Genomic DNA, 25,299 nt, shown 5'->3' on the forward strand with positions numbered 1-25,299 from the left:
TTTCAGGGATTTCAGTGTATAAACATTTCCTTTGTTACAGTTTTTTTCTGTACTAGTATAGAGCCCTTCTCTCCAAGGAAAAATTTTGTTTGCAGAGAGGAATAAAGCAGAGGTTACCAATTGCAAGTTTTCTGTGGTTTTGTTTTTTTGGGTAGCTCTTGATAGTATCTCTTAAATGTTTAACTGAGGCACTGCCTCTTGAGGTAGAATTTATAGAAAGTGTAAAGAACTTTTCATCTTTTGGGAATGCCTGTGGTGGGAATAGCTGAGCAGGAGCAGGCAGACTGTATATTTGAAGTAGATGAAATAGGTAGTTCAGAGCTTGGCTTTTATCAGGAAGAACCGTGAGAATCTCCTCAATATTTATTTCTGATTTTCTAAATCCAATGGTCTGTATGTTGCTCATACAGATTATGCAAAAGCAGAATAACTGTGTAGCACTGGGAAGTCCAGTATCATATACCCAGCATCCTATGTCCAGCATCATGCATGTGGACTCTACTGTTCTGTCCCACTGCTAGACGTGGTTACCTTTTCCAGTTGAATCAGCTTGAGTCTTCATCTTCAGTTCAATTTCTTTTAAATTCTGTTGTTTTCTCAAAATCCATCTTACTCTAGACTGTATCAAAAGGAGCAAGGAGTCTGAGTTTACATGTATGGAGGTACTTGTGTCTTTCAAAGGATAAAATAGAAATCTAGAGAAATGTGGAAAGGAAGTAATATTAAGGTAGTCAAAATGCTGCTGGAGGCTGCCTGTGATACCATCGAGCCCATTAGTACTGTTTTGTTTTAAATCTAGCTTGATGCCTTTTAATCTTCTTTGAGATAGTGAAATTCCGTTTGGCTATATAGGTGATTGCGTTTTGTTGGACAAAGTCAGGAACATCTGCTGGTATCTTGTAAAGCTTACTATGTTGTTCTTCCTAGCAGTTCTCGACACCATCTTGTTTGGTTAATGCTTTGCCATCTGTTAACTTGATGATACTGTAATGAGGAGGGAGTTTATTGGGGAATCTCTGACAGCATTAAAACATTGCTTTTGTATCCCTTTTCCTCCTTCGGCTCTACGTGCTTTGCTGATGTATTTCTATTCATCTGCTTTAATTTTCACCAAGATTCTTATTCTTTGTATGTGGTCTCACTGAAACTTTTACTCTGCTTTAAGCTCATACTAGCAAGGCCTGAGAAATGAGTTGTTGACTGTGTAGAACTTTGTCCTGGTTTTGGCTGGGATAGAGTTAATTGTCTTCCTACTAGCTGGTGTAGTGTTTTGGATTTAGCACCAGAAGAATGTTGATAACACAGTGATGTTTTCAGTTGTTGCTCAGTAGTGTTTAGTCTAAGTCAAGGGCTTTTCAGCTTCTGATGCCCAGCCAGCAAGAAGGCTGGAGGGGCACAAGAAGTTGGGAGGGGACACAGCCAGGGCAGCTGACCCAAACTGGCCAAAGGGGTATTCCATACCATGTGATGTCATGCCCAGTATATAAACTGGGGGGAGTGGGGAGATTGCTGCTCGGGAACTAACTGGGTGTCGGTTGGTGAGTGGTGAGCAATTGTGTTGTGCATCACTTGTATATTCCAGTCCTTTTATTATTGTCATTTTATTATTGTTATTACTATCATTATTAGTTTCTTCTTTTCTGTTCTTTTAAACTGTCGTTATCTCAGCTCACAGGTTTTACTTTTTATTCCCGATTCTCTCCCCCCATCCCACTGGCGGGGCGGGGAGTGAGTGAGCGAGCAGCTACATGGTGCTTAGTTGCTGGTTGGGGTTAAACCACGACAAACTTCAACTGCTGAAGACTATTCTTGTCCAATTAACTCCTTGTGCATGTGTTTCCCCTCATGTAAGCGAGGAAAAATGGGATGTAACTCATGCAATGACTTGCTGGTAGTAAATGTGTGCATGCTGCAGTGCCACGTACAGGCACTATGTGCAGGCTAATGCAGACATTTACTTTGCTTGGTAGAGATTATTTGCTCAGGATAAAGTGGATTTGCCATAAATTTTTTTATGTTTTATAATTCTTTCTCTGAAAGTTAGGGTGGAGTGGAGGAAACAATACTGTTGTATCTCCATAAGGCAGAAAGCTTTACTGTGAAGTTTCCTAATTTTAGCTTTTCTGCCTCACTGCATCAAGAATCTTCCTCTTCTGATTCTGTGATATGAGCTTGCACATTTTTTCATGCATTTTAGGCAATAATACTTGTACGACCTTTTAAGAGAGCAGTATACCCTGAACATTATTGTGTAGAAACCCTTTTGCTTTAGACTTTGTCATGAATAAGTGTCTTTGATGTTTGCCTATTTGGTACTGTTCCAACTATGTTAATTCTTACTTTTAATTACTGCTTGGAAGAACATCGCTTTCTGGTAACTGCCAGGAGCTGTGGATCTGAAAGACAATAAGTAGTGGACAAGACTTGTGGATATGTATTTTAATTGCAGGAGACTCTTTAGTATGGGATGTCTTGCTTTGTGTCAGTACTTGCTGTCTTCCTCCCTCACATACTAAGAGGTCCTCAAAACGGTTGTTGATTTTCATTTAGAGATTCCTACTGATGCTTTTTAAATATACATTAAATTAATGCTGATGTGGTTTTTTGCTAAAGCCAGATTCAGTGCTTAGAAATTGCAGGTGATTTTCATTATTTGGCCTTAATATATGTTCATTGATAGCATGTGTGGTCAGACAGCCTGGAATACTGCTTTGTTGTCTGTGCAATGTGGTATTAACTTAGTATTTTCTTTTGCAGGAGAACGGTTACCTCATATTGGAGCTTATGTTAGGATACACCTATTGCTTTCTTTTATATGTAGGAGTGCAGTAAGGCACCCTGCTTTCAGAACAACTTCAAAAGGCCAGATGTGAAGACTTAAGGAATTCTGTAAAACCATTCAAATCTTAATATTAAAGGCTTGTAATAACTTGTGTAGGTGTAAGAACTGTTTTTTGTAACGTGTAAGTGAACATAAAACCTACAATACAAGTGTGGTGATGGTTCTCATGTGTCTGCCTATTCTGACAAGCTGATCACAAGAGAACTTAGCTAATGGGGAGCTCTGAACAATCCTGGGTGGATGACAGGACAAGCTTAAGGCAAAGAATTAGTACAACACGAAAGAGAAAGCAAAAATAGCGGTTACAATTCAAACAGCTTCTACTAGTAGGTGGAACTGGTACAACTGCCATTTCTGAATTGTTATTGAGGTAAATGTTCAATGAAGTATTTTCATTCTGTATTTGAGAGAAACAAAAAATATGTGAAGCATCACAAAGTGATGGCAATGAACTAGTTTCTATTCCAGCAGTAAACCTAGAGAAAGTTAAATAGCTCCTAAAGGTTATGTTGTTATCCAAATATTTTAAAAGAGCTGACCAAGGGCTTCTTGAGGCTGCTGTAAGAATTTGAGTAGGGAAGAGAGGATGTTGTAGCAAAATCTAACAGCAGGACATACAACAATATCAGATGTCTGAAAATGAAAGCATCTAGAAATCAAACTAAAAATGAAATACATGTGCTTATTCTGATCTCTCCTGGCTTTTCTAATCTGTGAATCACTTGCAGATATGTTAGGAAATGTAAGGTATGTAAAAGTAGCGCTGAAATTAAGACAGCCCTATGGAGGGACCTTGCAATTCAGTGGACTTTTTCTTAAACTGAATGTCTGTAGCAGACTAGTGCAGAACTGGCTGATGCAGCGAATTGTGTGACTTCTTGGTGTTAACAGGGTGCAGAACGCTACAGCTTTTTGATTAATCTGTGTTGCGGAGAAGGAGGAATCCTGTGCAACTTTTAGAGGAGACAATGCAATCAGCTTTCCACACTTCAGGAAGCTTGGGACCTCCTGGTGTTGACTTGCTCTGCTGAAGGTGCTCAGGTCATTTCTGAGGTGTATATGTATGTATCTGAGTGTGTGTCTGCAGTCTTTTAGTAACAAAATGTAGAATGTGTGGAAGATGTTTTGAAATTAGTGCCAACTAGAATTTATTCAAATTTTTGTAATGAACATACCATTAAGAATATTTTTTTCCAGCAGGAATAGTTTTACATTCTAGGCCATGCAGTAAGATAAGTAATCTTGAATTAGGAACTCCAGCTGAAATGCTGAAGAAAATCTAAATTGGACTACTTCAGGAAAAGCTGAATTTCATTTTAGAGCTGATCCGCTGCAAAAACTGCAAATCTGTCCTAGAAGCATTAAAAAATGAACACATAAAGTGACCAGCAGGAAAAGGTTGTTATATACATATATTGAAGATTGTCTGGAAGAACATTTAGATGCAAATGAAAAGATATACATGTGAATGTATATCAGCAATTAGGTTGGAAATATATTAGCTTAGATGTATTTCTTTCTGGAATAGCTATCAGCTGTTATGAATTCTGCTCACAGTTTTTCTTTGGCATTTGTGATTTAGATCCATCTCATTTGTACCTCTCTTCTGAATGCAGTTCTGAAAACTAGAACACTCTTTTATCATGTTGGTATTATGAGGCTATTGCTCCAGAGTCCTTTAGAATACAAAGAAATATTGCTTAATGGAATTCTTACGGTAATGTCAAATTTGTACAAACCTCTTAAGATTTGCTGTTATGAATTCTTGTGCAATGTAATGAACAACAGCTTTAAAATGGTGTTAGACAATGAGACCAAGTTTTTATTGGGTTTAAAGTGGAAACACAACATGGTTAATAAAATGCTGCAAAAATATTGAGGTTTGAATTTTGTCCAACTATATAAAAGCTTCAAAATATATTTTTTGGTGTATTTATAGATTGGCTGTCAGAGCTGTTCATCTTAGTGATGGATAAACAGAGGAGTCAGTATTACATTCCTGTTTGAAGGATCGCATTGAAGTGGAGCCAGTTGTAATACTGTGGTCTGTCAAAGTTGATGGCAAAATCTTCACTGGTGTGATTAGGTTGTGATTTGGTGAAGCTTCTTGGTTCTTAAACATGCCATCATGTACCGCTGTGAATTTAGTTAAACCAAATGGAAAAGTTTATTCTAAACTTGGAAGTTTTCACTAAGCTGATGGACTGACTGGAATTCCTGGTTACTAGTTTTTAATACTGTGCTCCCTTACTCTTTTGCTGGTAGTTTTCATGTTTGATTGATATTTAAGAGAAATGAGGTATAGCTAACGTGAGGTATTACTTTAGTGTCTGACTCAACATTTCACATTGTATTTTTAAAGTGAAAGTATTGCTGCTGCTCCTCTTCCTCCTTTTCCCATTGCTACCTCAGTAGAATTTTGTTTATAATGAAGTTGTCACTTGTTATGGTTGAAAGGTGAATCTTCAATATTTGGTGCTTTAATAAAACCTTAGCTGTTAAAATGAGTGCATCAGAATTTGAATCTTCTTTTTAAGATGTAGGTTCTCATCTTTAGGCCATCTTCAGCGTTTCCCAATTGCTATGAAAATCTTGAGAGCAGGAAACCAAGTAGGTGAACTAGATTGGGTAGAAGAACATGGGAGAGGGCAGAGTTTACATCAGCAGAATGTAAATAGCTTTGATGTTTAACCCAGAATAACTCAAGCTTTTTCACTGGATTGGAAATTGTGATGAATTGTAAGTGGTGAACTAGAGACAGTCTCTTGTTTAAGGGATCCTTTGGTGACAAAAAATGAGAACTGTATTCTTGTAAAGAAATAGAAGTTCTGGACTCTTAATGTTTTCTTTCTAATGGCCATGAACTATGAGATGCCAGATTTTTGCCTAGCCACTTCGGCATGTGTACTTGGGCATGATGCTGTTCCGGGAGTTTGTAGTTACTTATTTCCATCATGAGATAAAATGATGACTCCTACTATTGTGGAAGCTAACTATTGACATGTCTAACGAACACCGCTATTTGCTTGGCTGGAGTTATAAAACTATAGAGAAAGGATATTGAACCTTTTTAGGGCTGAAGTGCATTATTCTCTGTAGGGTTTTGCTAATTTATGTTGCCAGGGAATCTAAAATTTTTTTCACATTCCCTCCCCACAAGCCTGTAAAAAAATTAGGCCATTGCTTCAGTTTGCATCTGTTTACAAAAGGTTGGGGGTTTTTTTGATAGGTAAGGAGAGACATGATTCAATAATATCTGGGATCGTATCTTCCACTTGGGTAATCCTTCTAATTAATTTATGACTTGCTGTGGGTTTTTTTGCATGTAGTCTCTGCAGTGATTAATCAGAATTTTGAAACTGGCAGCCCATAGCAGTGTTACAAAAGACAAAGGCAAACCTAAAAATTGTAACCAATTAACTTATTCTACCTGCCTGAGAGTTATCTGTAGAGAGAAGTACTCCTCATCTCTGTGAAGTATCAGATGTACTTGAAATTATCATAACTGAATGTAACTTCCGATTTTCCTGAAGCCAGTGAGCATTCTGTGGAAGGTACTGTTCCCTGTGACAGTGATGGTCAGTGCTAGACTTTAGCCTGTTTTGCATTTAAATTGGATAAAAATGAATACTGAGCCCTGTATCTCCTAAGGAACTCTGCCCTGGTACTTTTTTTACAGTAACTAAGGTGTTGCTGCATAATAATCTTTCATAGATCCCTGCTAAACTGGGAAAAAATTGAAGAGACTGGAGAGAATATGGAAAAGTCTCAATGAGGATCATCTTTGCTCCTCTTTCTCCCTGAGCTTTTGTTTTGCCTTCTGTACTGCTTTTCTGTATGTGACAGCACAAAATTTTTCCTCTTTAAGGTCGACTTCCATGTGCACTTTTCCTTCCACCTGTGTGGTTCTGCAGTAGGGTAGGTCTTTGCAGAAGTCTTTCCGGTGGGAGACATGGCTTCATCAGTGAAGCATCACGGCTCCTGTGGGATGGGTAGGGGATGGTAGTTTGTGGGAAGTGTACATGAATTTATTTTACCATCTAGTCAGAGGTGCTAAGTGGCTGAAGAACAGAAGTGAGGCAGAGCCTTGAGTGCTTCAGAGAGGAGCTGAGAAGTCTGGCTCTCTACTTTGTACTAAAAGTCTTGCCGACTTCTAAGCAAGGTAGCAAGAACAAGAGCAGCAAGGAGGTACACATCTGGGAAACGTGGCAGCTTATCATTAGGTGTGATGGAGTCAAAAGTATCTGGAAGATGACCTAGTTTAATAGCTGAGAGAGAGGATGGAGGATTGTGGGAAGCTGCTGTTTTCTTTCTTTCAAAGTAGAGAAAAAATCCTCAGCCTTGAAAGGGTCATGAGCTACTTTTGTTCCTCAAGAGTGACAGTGCACATAAGAAGAGATGTTGGAGGGATTACAACTGGAGTGGAATCAATAATGGATTAATACTAACCATAACCAAAGAATTAAGTTAGCAGCAGTGTGCTGTGTAGACCACACAATTATAGGAGGCAACTAGCAAAAAAAAAACAAAACAAAAAAACAGCTTGTGAAAAGGCAGAAGTTTTCTTATTGGTGTGTTGTAAAATGAGACCTACTCTTATTTAAACTGCATTAAGTGAAGTGAATAAAATCCAGCATATTTGTGGGTATACTTTTAAGAAATATTTACTTTACAAGAAACAGTTCTTCAATTCAAACAAAGCAGCTAATTGTAAATGGTACTTTGCAGGTATTGCTCTAAAGAGCATATATTAACATAAATTACAGTTGGCTATAAATTAGCTGGTTTTGCAGTTGGGATTCTTCTGATACCGGATGAATTGGTTGAAACTGTAAAAGAGAACAAAAACGGAAAGTGCTAAATCTGTTCGTGATGTTTCTGGAATATTAAAGTACTTCAGTGTGTGAGGAATGAAGGAGGGGAAAAGGAGATGCCTGTAGGAGAAACAGAGTATGCAGAAGTTGGAGGTAAGGGAACTATAAAATACAGGGTATAGAAAGATAAGAGTATATAGTGGATTTTTTTAATTATATGTGAAATTAGGCAGGGAGAGAAGGTAAATGATAATTGCTTTGAAATCTCCAATAGTGGTGGGAAGAGTCCACAAAAGGAGCATTGCAAAAGGGAACATATAATGAGATATTTTTGCGTTACTTTTGAGTAGTACACAGATAAATAAATTTTTAAAAATCTGTAATTTACTGCTTGAGAACACCGTAAACGTTTTCATGTTGTTGTTCATGTCTCAGCCTGGTGCTGTTTGGAGCATAAAGGAATGTAAAATGAAAAATGAGTGCACGAGATTGAAAAAATGATGTAAATCAGAGCTCTAGCCACCTGGTACCGCAGGCAGCTACAATACATGCCTTTGTTATGGAGCACCTCCTAAAGATGCTGAACTGTTTGTCCCACCACTTCTGCTGTTCCTCACTGCAAGGGTTAGAAATGTTCTTTGGTCTCCAACCTAATTGATTCTTTCCCAGTTGGTCTTCTGCTCTTGTAGTCTAATGTTTAAACAGCTGAAAGTTCGGTCCTGTGCACACCTCTTGCTCTCCTGCTGTCCCTCAGGAAGAAAAATGCACAGGATCCTCCAAATTCTGGCTCTTGCAACTACGTTTTTTTCTTTCTCCTGTTTTTTTAACTCTGTGGAAGGATGCAAGCCAGGTGGTTTTGGCTTTTTTTTTTCTTTTTTTTTTTTTTTCTTTTGAGATTACATTTTCATAATTACACTGATTATATTTATTCCAGTTTCGGGGGGATAGAGAATTGTAATCAGAGACTGAAGTCTTGTGAATAACTGGCTGCTGCCATAAAGTGAAGGGATGAGCAGTGGTACAGCCACTGGTATGGGGGCCACTGGGGGAGCCCTGGACCGCTGGTCCACGCCTGCGTCTGCCCCAACTTCAAGCACATCTTTCACATTCTTCTTGCATTTTGAAGAAAGTCTCTGGTTGGGTATTGTGAGAAACCAGCTGAAGTGATTTGGTTTTGGACATGTGAAGTTGCACACCCTGTTGGGTTAAGAGTGGATCTCTATAGAGGCGGCAGAGCCCATGTCTTAATAGCCCTCAGTCTGCTTTATGTTCGTATCAGAGGGTTTATCAGGGTAGAAAATGAATGTTCTGTTCATTCTTTGAATATAACACAGGGCAAACCAGTCTTTTGCTATTTCCACATCCTTCCAACATCTGGTGAGTTGGAAAGTTGTATACAAATGGCATGGCAAAAATCTTTGACAAAACTGTCTTGTGTAGGGTGAAGGGGAAAAAAACCGCTTTAATTCAGGAGGAGACCATGAAATCTAAGTATCAAGCATGGACTGGATTAAAGCACACTGATTTTTGTAGCCGTGGCAGCTTTCTCTGTAATCTCCTATTTTGAGAAATGGAGTCAAGGGTAAGATTATTAAAACATTTCTCATATCCGATTCTATTGTTGTGATAATAGAGGACATTATTTCTTTGTCTGTGGCCTTATTAAATATAACAGTAAAGCTAAAACCAAATGCTTCTTTTTGTTCTTTTCCAAAGGATTCATCCCCCTGAATTCTTCAAGAAAAAATACGCTGTGGATGAAGTCCACTATGTGAACGAGGTGAGTTGTCTGTGTGTCTGAATATTTTTCTGTGAACACAAAATCAATATGTGGCAATGATTTTGCTTAATTTTAGTCCTCTGCTTACTGGATGTCTCCTGACTTGGTAGGACCTTTTCCACCCTCTCCAGTTACTGGAAAGTGTCCTTCATTCTTATAAAGCAGTTGCAATTTTTTTTTTTTTAATCTTTTTTTAAAAGCTGCCATTTTGAGCTGAACAATAACGTCTTAATCCAAAGACAGTCTCATAAACATGTTCCATGCATCATGAGCCCTGTCAGTCTGTGTCTTTATCCAACAGAAGTGTGTTACTAAATACATTTTTTGCAATTGGAGATTTGAGGAGATTGCTGGCAGGGAGGTTGCGTGTCCTAGCTCTGACTTGGGAGCCTACATTTATTTTATGCCTCCAAAGAGCTGTGAGGAAAGGCTGCCTTCCTTACTCTTAGGTTATGTTGAATCATTCTAATATTTGAATAAGCAAATATATTCGTATTTTTAAATGCAAGTGTGACTTGCTTAGTTAGGTTTCTCATTTCATTTCTGAGCAGATGTTTGTATACTTGTGCACCTGACCAGTTATCTTTTCTTTGGTAGGAAGGCTCAGCAGGGTGAGGGCAGTATTCATGCCAAGCTCTGTGGGTGATTTTCATGGAGAGCAGCTTGAAAAGGAAGACTCTGATACTTACGTCCCTGCAGAGCACTAACTCTGACTCACTAGACCAAAAATTTTGCTCTCATCAGCTGTGAGCATGTTCCATTTCATTTTCATAATGAGTCCAGCTATGAAGTGAAGTTTGATCCTGTATTTCAGTACCTGGGGGTGGAGGAAGCTGTGGAGAGGTTGCTTTTTGACGTGAGTTGGAGTTGTATAGAGTGCTGGTGTTCCAATGCTCATCTGTCAGATGATGAAAATTGCAAGTGGAGAATACATGTTTTATTTTTAAAAATCACATTTATTTTCGGCCACCTTAGTTGTTTTGGGTCACTTTCCATCAACAAATGCCCTTATTGCAGTTCTATTCTCTGCTTCCCTACTGCTTAAAAACTGTATTGATGGGAAAAAGAGCTCTTTATGTGGACCAGTAAATTGTCCCAGCATATAAAGGCTGTTTTCCACCTGAACTACGTGTATTGAAGTTAGAAGCTGTTGAAGCTTGCAACGAAACTGCTCAGTTTTCAGAGGTTCTTCCTATAACTTTTACCTGGTTTGCCAAGGAATTGGTTTTCCACCATCAGGACACTAGGGGCCTTATTTACAGGATAGTTTTTTGTCGACAAATGACCAACCTGTGTAAGCGTGTAATCCTGATATTTCATGGGGAGAAAAAAAAAAAAAAGTGGAATTGGTATTTTTAAACCTCACTGCCATATGCTTTCTTTTGTTAATATTGTTAGTGTGCTGTTAAGCTGATTTAGAGTTGGTAGAACTGTGCTCCATGGAATTATGTCGTCTGTTCATTACCTCAAGAAATGTGTAATTCAGCACCCACCTTTCTGCAGGTGCTCTGAAAGCCTAGTTCTCTACAAGCCCAATGATTTTGTTCTCAGTTTGTAAATGTTTGAAAGGTACTGACGGAGCCTAATGGAAGTATTAATATAAGATGACCCAGTCAGAATAATAGTAAATATTCATTACTAAGTATTTAGCACATTGTAACATTATTAATGCATGTGTGTTTTATATGCAGTAGTGCATTGGGGATAGGGTACCCTGTTGTTCCTCATTTCTCTGTGACGTTACATCTTTTTGGCTCATACTTCCTCTGTCTTCCAAATGATGACAATAGACTTAAGTTATAGTAGACACCATCAACTTAAGCACTGCACTTCTGTCTAAATATTTTGTGATCTACTGATCTTGTTGCATGTTTCAGGTAATACTGCAATATCTGAAAGATATCAGGAGCATTTTTGTCTTTGCAGCTCGTTTACTTTGTACACAGCAAATGTTGATGAAATTGGTATCAATGTGATTATGAGGAAGAAAAAAATAAAAATAATAGCAATCTAAAACTTCTTTTTAGATATCCAGTGTCTTGTCTTCGAAGAAACCTTCTGTGCTCCTTACTTTGGTGAGTCACATTATTCTGAAGATTAACTACTCATTTTCTCCAATAAGGAGATCAGTTTATTCAGCATTTCTTTGCAGTGTCGTTCTCTATCTTTTCCTCCCCCTCTTTGCCAAATTTCAGGTCACCTGCGTATAGTCATCTAGTCTTCTGGCCCCTCCATGATCTCAAGATTTGTAACCTCTGGCCTTCCAGTCTATATTCACTCTGCCAAAAGCTTTACCTGTTTTCTGGTAAAACATGACAAGCCTATCTAACATTGACCATGCTATCCTCCAGCCTATGTACAATGACTCCAAAATGCTTTTTTCTCTTGTTTCTCTGGTCATGTCATGAGCATGTTTGGGCCTTTCTATGGGAATCCCACAAGGATTCAGGGATTACTTTTTCTGCATAGAGTGGGTTGGTGAAAACAACTTCTGGGAGGAGGGAGTGATATCAAATGCCTGCCAAGGATTTTGAATGGTGCTTGCTTATTTCTCTGGAAGAAGAATGAATGAGTGGAGGTAAAGCCTGCAAGTTTCTTCTTCCCTACCACCTCTCCCCCAGCTGCTTTCCTTGACAGATGTTTTGTAAACCTCTCACTATTAAGAGTATCTGATTTCTTGTCCCCAATCTATATAAGAAATGATTTGCTGACTCTGAGGTTTCCCTTACAGCAAGTGCAATGGCAACCTCTGGATTTCTTGTTTTCCCATGATAGGTGCCAGACAGAAGTCTTAAGAAAAAATCTCTCCTTAAGCAGTCACATAGCATGAGATGTGATTTCTTTATCCACTAAGATCAAAGGCTATAAATAGTTTTCAGTCTTTCTTCCACTTATATTTGTATATATACACATACAAAAGATGATCCTATAGCTTTCTTTCATGTTCTTTAAGAGAAATGAGTGGGAAAAAGAATATTTGACCATCTTGTGCTTCTTACTGTGCATTTGTGTGCATTGAGTTGTTGAGCAGTTGTCGCTCTGTGAGTGTCGTGTTATAATCAGGAATTTTCACCTAATTTTTGGCTGAGAGGATGAAGCTGTGATGCTTTCACATTCCTCCCACGGCCATGAAGAAGTATACAGAGAAGGGAAGAGCATTTCTCTTTCTCCTGGCTGAATGGAAACTTGCTCCTCTCCTCCTGCGCTCTCATTCCAAATACAGAACTGTAATGCTGCTCCACAGGGTTTCCGAGGCACATGTTGTCAGAAGTGTTCATCTGCTGTGTAGCAGCCAAAATACTCTTGCTTATGCTACTTGCTCGAATGGAAAGCTGTAGGGGAATGGCATGCAAATTTAAATAGTAAGCATTGCCAAGGCAGTGCATAATAATTTATTTTTAAATGAAATTACTTTAGAAGAAACCTTGCCCGTTTATTAATCTCTTGCCCTTTATTATTATATAGGTCTCCTAGCTCCATCTCAAGACATAAGGGAATTAGAAATCAAAGCTTGCCATTTTCCTAAGCAGCACATCCTAACCTGAGTTGTACACTGGTCTCCTGTGAAACCAATGATTTCTTACATTGGTCTGCATTTGAACAAACAGTCTGGGTTTTTTAATTTATTATGATTCAAGTAAACTTACGTATAAGTTTTTTCCTAAAAACTTGCTGCAATCAGGTTCTCCCCATGATTTAAATTTTAAATACTTGCGTTTGGCTCAGAATCATGGTCCTTTTAATCTTTTCCTTCCTAGCGTGGTGTTAATACCGATAGCGGAAATGTCTCCAAGGAAGCTTCATTTGAGGGAATCAGCCAGTAAGTGACAAGGCTTTTTTATACGTTAATTGTTGCATGGTTATGTTGAATTCATTTTATATTTCACGTTAAATCATGTTTTTTCCTAATAACAGGGTGCTGAATGGCAGATCAAATGTATCGGTATGTTTTTGGAAATAAAATGTTTGACATATTTCTAATGACTTGAAGTACAGTGGTGGTTTTTTTGGAAATCTCTTTTGCATCTAAGATCATCCAATGTTTCTCTGTGTTTGCTTTAAGTATCTAAAACCAAACAGACTCATCCTCTTACCTCCATTTCCACTTTTGGGATTGGAATATTTGGTTTTCAGATTTCAGAAAAATTAATCTTTAAGAGTAGCTTCTTTCTCTTACTGACTTCCTTGTACAGTATTAAGGTGGGTATTAGGGATTCTGGTATGCACAGTCTTCTGAAAAGATGTCATATTACAGGTATAAAATAAAAGATCACTCTTCTGCCTACATGTGATCTTTTAGTGTCCCTTGATGTTGTATTTTTTTGAAGTTTGGCTTCTAGTGGGGTGAAAATGTCTTCCTGCATGCAGTATTTTGGAAAAGCAGTAAATAAAAATATATCGCAGCCTGCTCTGGGATGTGAGGATGATGACCTCAATTTTAAATGAAATACAACTGTTTAATCTGTTATGATATCCTAAAATGAGATAATTTTCCATTTTAGCTCAAGTGTATGGCAAAAAAAGAAACACACACCCCTACACCCCCCATTAAATAGACCATTAAAATAAACACACTCATGCTTAGATGTTGAGTAGGTGGCCTTTTTTTTATGATCCTTGACTCCCAGTCACCCCACTGTATTTTTCTCCATCCAGCTCTGTCGACAGTGTATTAATTCTGCAATGAAGATCGTAATGCACAGAATTTGCAGCAAGTCTGGGCACTCATGTGTATAGTCTGAGAGCATGCTTTCTGTTGGGATCATCTTTTCTCTGTCATGTGAACTGAAATCTGGAATCTGATTCCATAATTACTTTGTTTGCCCCCTACAACCTAAATGGAAACTTAATGATTCTGTCAGGGATTTGGAGGACCGAGGTGGCAGACATTTAGACATCTTTAGCTGCCCAGTGAATTAAATATAAACTCTTCCAGAATACAGGCAAGCTGTTTTTAATGAATATTTGGTGTCCTTTCTTCTGTTACAGCAGTATGATGTTCTGTTGCTTTGACCAAGTAGGTGCTCGGTTATCTTATGCTCTCCAGGTACAGGTGGACTCCAAAATCCATGTGGAGCGATACCTCCAGTTTTATCTGAGACACCTCCACATGAAATATAAACAAGCTATTAACTCCAGCAGTAATTCTTTATGGGAATGATGTACAAAGGTCTGTTTGAAGTACCAAAAAGCCCTTTTTTCCCCCTGAATTTCACTAAAAACTGGAGTCTAATTAGTAACACATTCTGTTACTAGTCAACATTAAGTTAGGAAGCCACTCCATTTAGCACTTGATTTGAGATTTTAATAGCATGTCTCCTGCAACACTTAAAGGGATTAATGCTATTTTATCGCTGGCTTCCCGGTTTGTGGTAAACATGCTGTCGGTGTGCTCTGGGAGGAGTGCTTCTCCATTCTTTAGGGGCGATTTCCAGCTGTTTAGCAGATACTTCTTTTGAGATCCGGGATATGCTCATTCCTCTCCACCCCTAGGCACCAAGTTGTTAATTTTCCTGCCTTTGACAGATCCGGTTGGTGTCTTCCCCTCCTGTGCTCACAGTATGGAAGAGCACGCATTGATTTTGTTGTTGGATGTGCTGAAGATCCACTCCCCTCTTCTGACAGATACCGTGCCCTCAAACCACTTGTCACTCCAGCCTTCCCTTGATCTCCCTGACTCCTGCTTCGGTCTTCTCCGGGGCTGTCATGTCTCTTGTGACAGCGTGCTTGGTCTGCGTGCCAGCGGTGGGCATGTGGAGAGTGAACGCTGCTAATTGAGGGGGTGGAGGAGGGGGTGAGCTTCCTTTTTAACTCTGCTCCTCTCAGATTTTTGTAACTGCTTATATAAATCAGCCCATTTTACATTTGTTTTCCACACAGACCCAAACAAATTTCAGCATTCCTGCTTTCCTGCTTCTCCACCTCTCCTGTATCAAATGTTTCCTTTATAGAAACACAAATATTTCAGATGTATTGATTTCTTCCGAGAGGACTCAAACCGTGGAGTTTATACCAAGCAATGTGTACCTTCAAAGTGTGCTCCCTCCTGTCTGCCTGCGACTGCGCCTTGTTGGCTCGCTCTGTCCTCTACTCGGCCAGGCTCTGCCCTAGCTATGATGCTGTATTTTATTCCTGGGTTCTTGTATGTTTCCATTTTCTGGCTACCTGACCAAGATGTATTTCCTTGCTGGAGCCATTTTGTGTTCCTCCTGCTCCCATTTGTCTTTTTTCTCCTAGACTGACTGTGCCCCGGTGTATTTTGGGGGGGGTGTTGAGGGGGTTTTTTTTGTGATGGATAATAATAGAAATAATGTATCATTTCCTGAAAAAGGTGAATCTTGCTCTCTTTGCAGGCTGTTCATCCTGTTCCTGTCAGAAGCTGCTTTTTTCTTGCACTAATGATGTTGCTTCCCTGTCTTACTTTTTGAACCTTTTGAACTTGTTCTGGAACATAATTACCTAACTATTTGATAAATTTTTACACTGTAATAAATAGTCATTTGAGACAAAATGAATACTGTGGTCATGGGTTTTTTCTATGCTCATTCTGAAGATCACCCCTAAGTTATTTTTGTCCTGCTAGCAATGATCAAACTTGATTTTATGGTGATAATAGAGCCCATAATAGTGAATTATATCATGGTTTCCATTAGTTTATGTATAGCTCTCTCAAGTAGCAAAGTATGTTGTACTAAAAAAAGCTTGTATGTTGCTGCAATCTGTAAAAATGGAGAATGGCAGTACTTGGGAAGTCACCCTGCTCAGTGGTGGGTAGCACCATGGTTCAGTGGAGGGAGCATTCTGGGGCAGGGACTTAAGACAGGAGACTTGGACCATTTACTAATGTTGCTGCTGGTAACTCAGGTCGGCTTTGTTTATAGCTGTTACGAATCCTACAGAAGTGACTTGCTCTCACTTGCTTCAGATGGCTTAAGCGTAGAAGGCAGATATCTAAAGTAGTTATAATGCATTGTTTTCTAGAAATATGTATTTCTGTTTGCTAATAAAGGCTAGTTTAATATTTTTTTCCCTAATTCATTGACTCATTTTTCAGACTGGAAAATTTGCAGGAATTTTTTAAATCTAATCATGTGGTGGTTATGTAGCACTGGTAAAAATGCTTTGAGGTGATGTGACTCACCATACAGAAAATGGATTTTGAACCTGTATGGATAAACAGTAATGTGCCATATACTTTAAAACACTGCGGAACCAAATCTTTGCTCGCTGTGTTGGGAGGTTTCCATCCTCAGAATCGATTGATGTAAATGATGGACCGTTTAAGCAATTGTACCTAATGTTATGAAGTTTTTTGGTGAATTCCTTTCTCTCAGAACTGCACTTGTTGGGTATGACAGTGAAGACCATCTAAATGGCCTCTTCCCTATTGTGTAGTGAAGTCAATCGTTAGGAGAAAGGCTCTCCATGTTGAAGAACTGTAGAAAATTCTAACATTGTGTATGAATATGTTTTGGATTTTTATCACAATATATACACAAAGTGTATTTGTTAAACTGACAAAAAAGGGTCTCATTATACAGTGTTATTATACAGGAGGTGTAGATTTCTAGTTTGTTTTTTTTTTTTTGAACTAATGAAATTGTCTCGCATCTTAAAGGACAACTGAGTATGAAATCAATTTGGACATGCCTTTCAGTGTAGTATTTCTTAGTTCTATGTTGATTAAATGGTTGCATTAATATGTTTCAGATTGCAACCGTAGCAAAATGTCAATTTGTTCCTCAAGACCATATATCTCATCATCTAAGTATTGTCAATTTGCAGATTGCAGGAAAATGTAGAATTGGCTTGATCTACATGAGCTTCTTAATGTTAGGGCAGTACATTTTTTTTAAGAATAAGTTGTTTATTGTCTAGCAGGATCAAAACTTTGCTGGGAGGACAAGGTAGGGTGATTTTATGTAGGACTGTGTGCACAAATTACATGAATTAAACACCATTTGTGTACTTCTGTTGGTGATGACAAGCTCTTCCCCTTGAGCTTGCTATTTAACCAGTAACTTTTAAGATGTGGTTTGTTTAGCTACCTTGTTGGTAACTAAAGTGAAGTGTAATTTGAGTCATTAGCTTTAGAAGTCTAGCAATTGCAAACAGATGGCCCTGCAGCCACTTGCACAGGACCTACAGCTATCATGAGCTAAGTGGAATTGAGACAGTTCAATCCTTAATCATTGGCTTCGTTGAAAAAGCTATGTACAGTAGATCAGATTCTCTTCCAAATCTGAATTGATGCTGTGTCCCATAGGTCTAAGATCTTGGTTTTTTACTTGACATTATATCAGAAAGTCTCTTTCAGGTGAGAGATAGAACTGCTGTTCAGCTGATGATCTGCCTCTTCTCCACCCGCCCCCAGCACCCTCGTGTTTCAATCCTACTGCTTTTCTGTGTTTTTAATTAGCTTACCCAATTGACAACAGCTGGAGTTTTAAGGAGCTGCCACATAGTGGGTGGCCTCAGCCAGTAAGTAAAACTTGCATTTACGGCAGCACAGACTGTTCAAGAAGAACCTTTAGGGCCAGGAAAGGTAAAATCTAGGGACTGCGACAAGAGATGGTACACCTCTTGGCTGAAATTGCTTTTCTAAAAGAGCATTATTTGAGCTATTGTAAGTGTACAATTTCTCGCCCCCCCCCCCCTCCATTTTTTTTAATGTGCAGATGAGAAACAACCTTCTCTTGTGAAGTTCATGTTTGGCTCATTTGATTTGCTTTTGGTTTCACCCGTTTGTGCTTGTGGTTAAAGTGAGCATGACAGGCTCTTGAGAGAAGAGATGTGAGTTTTCAGAGTCTAAGTCAGCTGCCTTCTATACCTCCCTTCCCTGACCTTTATTTTCTTTTGTTACTTCATAATAACCATAGTTTATACTTGTCTTATTTGCATAGAGCTGGTGTTGGAGCTTTCTGCGGTGCTGCAGTGTCTCCTTACGCTTGCCTTCGTTGATCTGTTTTCTGTCTGATACACTGATGACAATTATTGAAAGTCCTTGTGTCTGTTGTTGCAGCTGCAGCTTAATTCTTCTTTGTGTTGGTTTTCTGTGGTGGTGTCAGTTGGTATGCTTTCTAGCCAAACAGGGAGCTCAGGCTTTTGTTTTTTTTAGAATTTTTATAGATTGATTTTACTATATCATTCATATACTCTGTATAAATTTGTGTTTAACTGGCTCTTGCATTCCAGAATTATTTCTGCATTGGAGTACATAGGTTATAGTTGTTGGGATGGTGGTGATTAAATTGAAAAAGTGCCCTTTTTATCTGATTTTATGAGACTTGCTTGTTTCCAAGTGACCAACTTTATTCTATAATGATGCATTGTCGTGAGACTTGTGGCTTTTTGTATTGTGCTGCTTTTCCAGTGGTTTCTAATTAATACCCCAAATACTGAATACCATACAGCTTGTCCTTGTTGAATGTTGTGATAAGTCGTTGTTTTCTATCTTGGAGTAGGAACACAAAGCTATTAACCTTCACCTTGTTAGGATTTTATAAGTTTGTGAGCATATGTTTTTGAAAAAGAGAAACATAGGGGTTTTTTTCCTGCTATCTGAGGATGCAGGAAGACCCTGGTACAATTAGAAGTGACTTCTAAATAATTTTTTTTAATTGGATTTGTGCTTTAGTCGGTCCCTTCTGAGGTATCAAGAATGGTTAATAACCTGAAATAGATTTAATTTTTCCTTCAAAAATGTGGGAAAATGACTTGTTGCCTTATAACATTCTTCTGAAGATCTGTTGGGAGCCTTGGAGCATTTTAATTCTCTTAAATGCCCTAACTGAAGAGCCAACAGTCCTGAGTCAGACGAAATATCTTTGATGCAAAACACTCCTTAGGCATTTAAATTGTAAGCAAAAAACCCCTTGAACAATGCTTGAAAATCCATTTGTGGTCCACTTAATTACTCAGCTTCTTACTCTATTGGCCACTGTAATGTTATTGTTTAGAGAGCCTCAAAATAGTTCCAAGAATACATAAATTGTTAATGTAGAAAATAAACAGAAAAATAGCTAAGTGTTTGAGGCCAAGGTGAGATGGAGGCTTTTGCTTTGCCTCTTCTGTAGATCAGAAAAGACAAGGAGAGGTTGTTTTCCTTTTCACAGTCCTCAAAGCAAGCTTGTTTATCACATGCCACATTCTGTGCACACAAAAATGGGAAGGCATAAAACAAGGGATGAAATTAGCAATTTGCTGTGTTTAATTTCATTGAAGGGTGTTTGAGGAGCAAAGTTAAAATCACAGAACAATTTGGAAGGGACCTCTGGAGGTCGATCTGGTCCAACCCACGCTCATACCAGTGAACTGATAACATTTTATCTTTGTCAAAAGAAGTTTAATAAATGTCTTGCACATACTATTACTCTGGTTTCTGCACATTCTTAAAATTACATATCTGGTTTAGTCTCATGTATTTCAAAGTAAAATACTTGCACAGTGAAGATGAGTGTGTGCATTCTCCTCACTGGGATCTATACTGATCTATACTGAATTCTAATAATACAATATTTGCTTTCACAAGCTTTCACATCCTCAGAGAAGACACAGTTTAAAAAAAAAAAAGTCTCTGCTGTTGTGTATCTGGCTGATTTTCAATATATGTGTTTTTTGGTTTTTTGTAGATTTAATGTGAACAACAAAATCCTTCATCCTGAAATTGCAGAATGGTGAGTAGCATAAAATCTTTCTCCTTGAGTACACTGAATGTGCTTATATTCTGTACCATTGCTTCAGAGAGATTTGCTCAGCAGAAGTCTCCTACTTTACTATATGAGTTTTAATTTTAAGCTGATTTCACGTTATGGGGTGGAAATAATGTACAAAAGTAAAAACAGGGCTAGGTAACAGCATTGAAAAGTGAAGAATTTATGTGACATTTCTTAAGCATTGTGTCTGGATATATATTTTTATAGAATGTGTTAGGAGTTAAGTCACATTTGTGTAAATGTGAATTTGTATGAATAGGAAAAGAACTGAGGATAATTCATATTCTACAATGAAAATCAAAGGTAGATGAAAACTGTGTCTGAACAGGTAATATTTAATAAGGTGTTATTACTTTTCTAGGATTTATTTTAACAGCAGTAATTTTGTTGAATTATTATTCATGTAACTATACTTGGTAATTCTAGGGGAAGTCTGCTGTAGCGTATCTAGAATAGACAAAATTAGAGTGTGACTAAGTGTATTAGTAGCTTGTAAAGCTACTGTATTTTACCCGTTTTCCTCTTTTGGTCAGCATTGCTGACTTTGTCCTCAGGATTGCTCCATAACTAGGGCTTTCTAGTTTTCCACTTAGGAAATTAACTGAAGAAACGACATAGTGGATTTTTGCTAATGAATTAGGTTTTATCTAAGCTTTTTCAGTGTATTAATCTAGAAATGAGGAAGCAAATCCTTACTTAAGACAGATAAGCTTAAAATCTTAAAATACAAGCAGGGAAGTGTACACTCTGACTACCACTGTTGTAGCTTATTGTATTATATGCTACTATATATTATTATTTTTAATGTTTCTTATTGGCACATATGCTGAGAACAATCTTCTACTGTCTTCATCTACATCTAATTGCTGGCTTGAAAACTGTGGAGTTGTTTTCTGAACATCAATGCAATTTCAGAACACGTAAAAGTTTTAATAGGTCACGTTTCTGTTGTTATAGCCATTTTTTCATTGCTTGGCACGACATAAAAAAGTTGTAAAGGAAATTGGGAAGCAGGGCAACTTTACTTAGACATTGTTGCATCACTGAGTCATGGATGGACCTGGAGATGTGTAGCAGTGGGACTCATTGCTTGCAAATCCTGCTGATGAGCGTGGGGGGGGGAAGCGAGTGCTTTGTAACACAAAAAGCTCAGGGTACCAATTTTTAAATCTTGCCTTTAAATTCTGTCCTTCTAGAATTTGGACCCTTCCTTTTCTAAAACAAGTAAGTTATCTTGGAGAATTGATTTCTGAATTTAAGAGTTGGTGCAGCCTTTGAGGTGCAAAGTCCTGAGTAATGTAGACAGAACACAAGCTCGGACATTGATGTGTTGGGATGTCCTTTTCAGATGCACAAATTAAACACGATTAGGTAAAGGAGGAGTTCAGTAAAACCTGGGGTTTCTTGAAATATCATTAGTGTTGAATTAGTCAAGCTCCTGTCATTACAGATACCGATAGGGAAGATATAGAAAAGTTTACACATGCTCTGAGACACCTGATGCTGTGCTACATTGCTCACAAAAATAATAGAAAGGATAAGTCAAGTTAGAAGTTCTTCATAAAGTCTTATTTTCCTGTAGAGGTGGCTGCTCCTGAGTTCTAGTTGGTTGGTTTGGTGTAGGGCATGGGGCTTTTTTATTGTTTAAGACATTGGGAACTTTCAGCCTCTGATACTTCATTATCATGTGCCCAGCAGCCAGAGGAGGATTCTCCGAGTGACCTGACAAGCTGTTGGAGGAGTGGAGGAGGGAGCTACATCTTTAACCTGACAGTGTCATTTTTGTGCTCCTCTTGTTTGCCTGCCTTTTTGTACTCTTGTTAGCAGAGAAAGACAAGGGGCAAGAAAGGGGACCTGAAGAGGGCCTGGTCTAACTTCCAAGCTTTGATCTGTAGATACAGCAGCACTACAGGGAGAGAGAGATGACAATTTTAGCTGCAGAAGGCTTTGGATTAGGGCTACAAGCTTGTTCCCAAGTTAGCTTTCATTCTGGTTCCATCCACCTTACCAAGGTGTCACCTGATAAGCTTTTCTCCTCTGTGGTTTGGGTTAATGGGAGGTTAAATCTTCAGGAAGGTCAGGGGTGGACAAACATGAGGTCCATGCCCTGAGGTTGTACTGAGATAGATGGAGCATTGAGGTAGTAGAAAGGCAGCACTTGGAGCTGTTCATTTTGGTGTAGAGAGAATCTCTTCTGTGAATTGTGACTGCCAGCCTGGAATTCTGATTTTGTCCTCCCTGCGATCTTAAGGGGCAGAGATGCTTGGTATGCACCTTCCCTCCATCTGGCTTTCAAGGAAAGGGAATTCTAAGTGAAGCCAAAGTTCAGATTTGCATTCAAAAGTGTTTTAAAAGGTTTTATCGACTTTGGTGGCTTTCATTTTAAGTCAGAAGTATGTTAAAGACCATTGTTAGGATTTAAGTGTCTGGTGAAATCAATATGTGAATGACGGTCTATGTGTATTAAAACTTCCTAAAGTAGAAATTTCCTTGGAAAGTCAAGTAATTGCCCAAGAAACTTTCTTTGGAAAGCAATAATGTTTTTAGAATTAAGAGTATTTTTCCTTTAGGAAGATGAATTTTTTTTATTATTATATTCTAGGGTAGGAAACTGCTTCATTTGAATCAAATGCTTGCATGGATGCATATCATTTCAAATTCAGCAAGCTCTGAACTACTCTGTTTTACATGATACTTGTCAGAAAAACTCCAATCTATACCATGCTGTCAAAACTGCCAGCAAGAGGTGAAATGGCTGAGCTTCCTGAACCAGCCAGGGAGAACTGTGAGCTACAAAAGGCAACTCTAGTATTATACAGTCTTCTAATAAAATGCAGAGAAAATGGTTCAATACTGACAAGGGGCAAAGCATTTGTGATTAAGGATCTGTTGCTTCCCTTGCTTACTCATCCTTTTTCAAGATCTCAACATTTTCTGACTTGCTATGAAACTTAAGGATAAAACATAAAAGAATTTGACCTTAGACTGGATTTCAGCAGTTTGCGGAGCGTATTTTCACTTTTTTTTTTTCCATTGAGTGAATGTTTTTCCAAACACTTTTAAACACTTCATTTAAAATGACAGGGCTCCCATTTCAAATTTGATACTGAATGCATACCCTAAGTATTAATTTCACTGTTTTGAAAAGAAAATGTCATTTAACAGCAGATGAACTCCAGACTTGTCCAAATTTTCTCCCTAGTAATCAGAAGGAAATTTTTCTATGGTAGCACTTAGCAAAATGGCCTTTTGTTACTTTAGTGTACCAATGTCTATCTACCATAATCGTGGTGGTACTAGAAGATAATCATTTAGCAATGTACGGCTTGTTTTGTGCCTGTATATGCTGTATTTTCCTGTAACCTTGATGAAAATCCACTGGCTGGATGGACGAGCCCGAAGGGTTGTGGTGAATGGAGTTAAATCCAGTTGGTGGCCAGTCACAAGTGGTGTTCCCCAGGGCTCAGTATTGGGGCCAGTTCTGTTTAATATCTTTATCAATGATCTGGACAAGGGGATCGAGTGCACCCTCAGTAAGTTTGCAGACAACACCAAGTTGAGAGGCAGGGTCGATCTGCTTGAGGGTAGGGAGGCTCTACAGAGGGATCGGGACAGGCTGGATTGATGGGCCAAGGCCAGTTGTATGAGGTTCAACAAGGCCAAGTGCCGGGTCCTGCACCTGGGTCACAACAACCCCATGCAGCGCTACAGGTTTGGGGAAGGGTGGCTGGAAAGCTGCCCAGTGGAAAAGGACCTGGGCGTGCTGGTCGACAGCCGGCTGAATATGAGCCAGCAGTGTGCCCAGGTGGCCAAGAAGGCCAACAGCATCCTGGCCTGCATCAGAAATAGTGTGGCCAGCAGGAGCAGGGAGGTGGTTGTTCCCCTGTATTCGGCACTGGTGAGGCCGCATGTCGAGTACTGTGTTCGGTTTTGGGCCCCTCACAACAAGAAAGACATTGAGGTGCTGGAGCGTGTCCAGAGAAGGGCAACCAAGCTGGTGAGGGGCCTGGAGCACAAGTCTTATGAGGAGCGGCTGAGGGAACTGGGGTTGTTTAGCCTGGAGAAAAGGAGGCTGAGGGGAGACCTTATGGCTCTCTACAACTACCTGAAGGGGGTTGTAGTGAGGTGGGTGCTGGTCTCTTCTGTCAGGTGGCTGGAGATAGGACGAGAGGAAATGGCCTCAAGTTGAGGCAAGGGAGATTTAGGTTAGATATTAGGAAAAATTTCTTTACTGAAAGGGTTGTCAAGCACTGGAACAGGCTGCCCAGGGAAGTGGTTGAGTCACCATCCCTGGAGATATTCAAAAAGCACGTAGACAAGACACTTCATCGTTTAGTGGGCATGGTTGATGGTAGGAGTCAATGATCTTGAAGGTCTTTTCTAAGCTAAATGATTCTATGATTCTATGAAAATGGGATTTGATAGTTATGTGTGGAAGACTTCATATATTTGTATTTTGCACTACTTTGGAAAGCTATAACTGTTTCTTTGGGGAAAGTGATCTGTATGTTAATGTCTTAAAAGCTGGGCGTATGCTTTTTGTTTTTTCAGAGTTTTTTTTATTTATGTTGTAAACCTCTGAACATCTTTTTGAACTGTTTCAAGATGAGCTCCCGTGTTTGGTGTTCGTGCAACTTTCAGAATTGTACTGTAATGCTTCTTTGCATATGTGCATTACTATGTTTACTGGCTTTGATGCTAAATCAGTTAGCAAGTTCTTATGCAAAAGCTTGCAGAAGAGCATAAGTATATTGACTATGGTAGAGAAATTTCTATAAATAAAATGTGGAAATGTAACAGCAGAGGTGAAAAAGAGTGAAGACAAGGCAGGACTGTGGAGTCTGTCTACATGGGCAGCATCTATACTTACTAGGTGGTCTGTAAACATAATGTTTCCAGGAGGACAAGAAGTGGATGTACCCAGACGTTTTCCACACATGTAAGAAAGCAGCCTTTAAGGTTGCATGCAGGTACTAAAAACCATAAAACAAGACAGCTGATAAACACGGAGTTGATAATTGGGAACAAAAACTACTGGCGGTATGATCAGGAATGGTGAATGCACATAGAGAGGCAAACACTTGTGTATCTTGCAGGAAAGCACTGGTCTAGGAAAATGTAGTTGAGTCATGCAAGTTTCAGCCTCAT

At 38.9% G+C, this 25,299-nt stretch overlaps 1 protein-coding gene across 5 annotated transcripts in view; it reads left to right on the plus strand.

The window, feature by feature from the left end:
- PEPD (peptidase D) overlaps window positions 1-25,299 on the plus strand; it is a 177,981-nt gene that overhangs the window by 46,644 nt on the left and 106,038 nt on the right. For all 5 annotated transcript variants that reach the window (XM_069793476.1, XM_069793473.1, XM_069793475.1 and 2 more), the window contains 4 exons: window positions 9,373-9,436; window positions 11,464-11,511; window positions 13,195-13,256; window positions 20,068-20,112. In XM_069793476.1, the coding sequence (XP_069649577.1) occupies window positions 9,373-9,436; window positions 11,464-11,511; window positions 13,195-13,256; window positions 20,068-20,112 (219 nt within the window). The remainder of the gene's footprint in view (window positions 1-9,372; window positions 9,437-11,463; window positions 11,512-13,194; window positions 13,257-20,067; window positions 20,113-25,299) is intronic.

This window comes from Haliaeetus albicilla, chromosome 10, assembly GCF_947461875.1.
Source record: "Haliaeetus albicilla chromosome 10, bHalAlb1.1, whole genome shotgun sequence".
Taxonomy (NCBI): Eukaryota; Metazoa; Chordata; class Aves; order Accipitriformes; family Accipitridae; genus Haliaeetus; species Haliaeetus albicilla.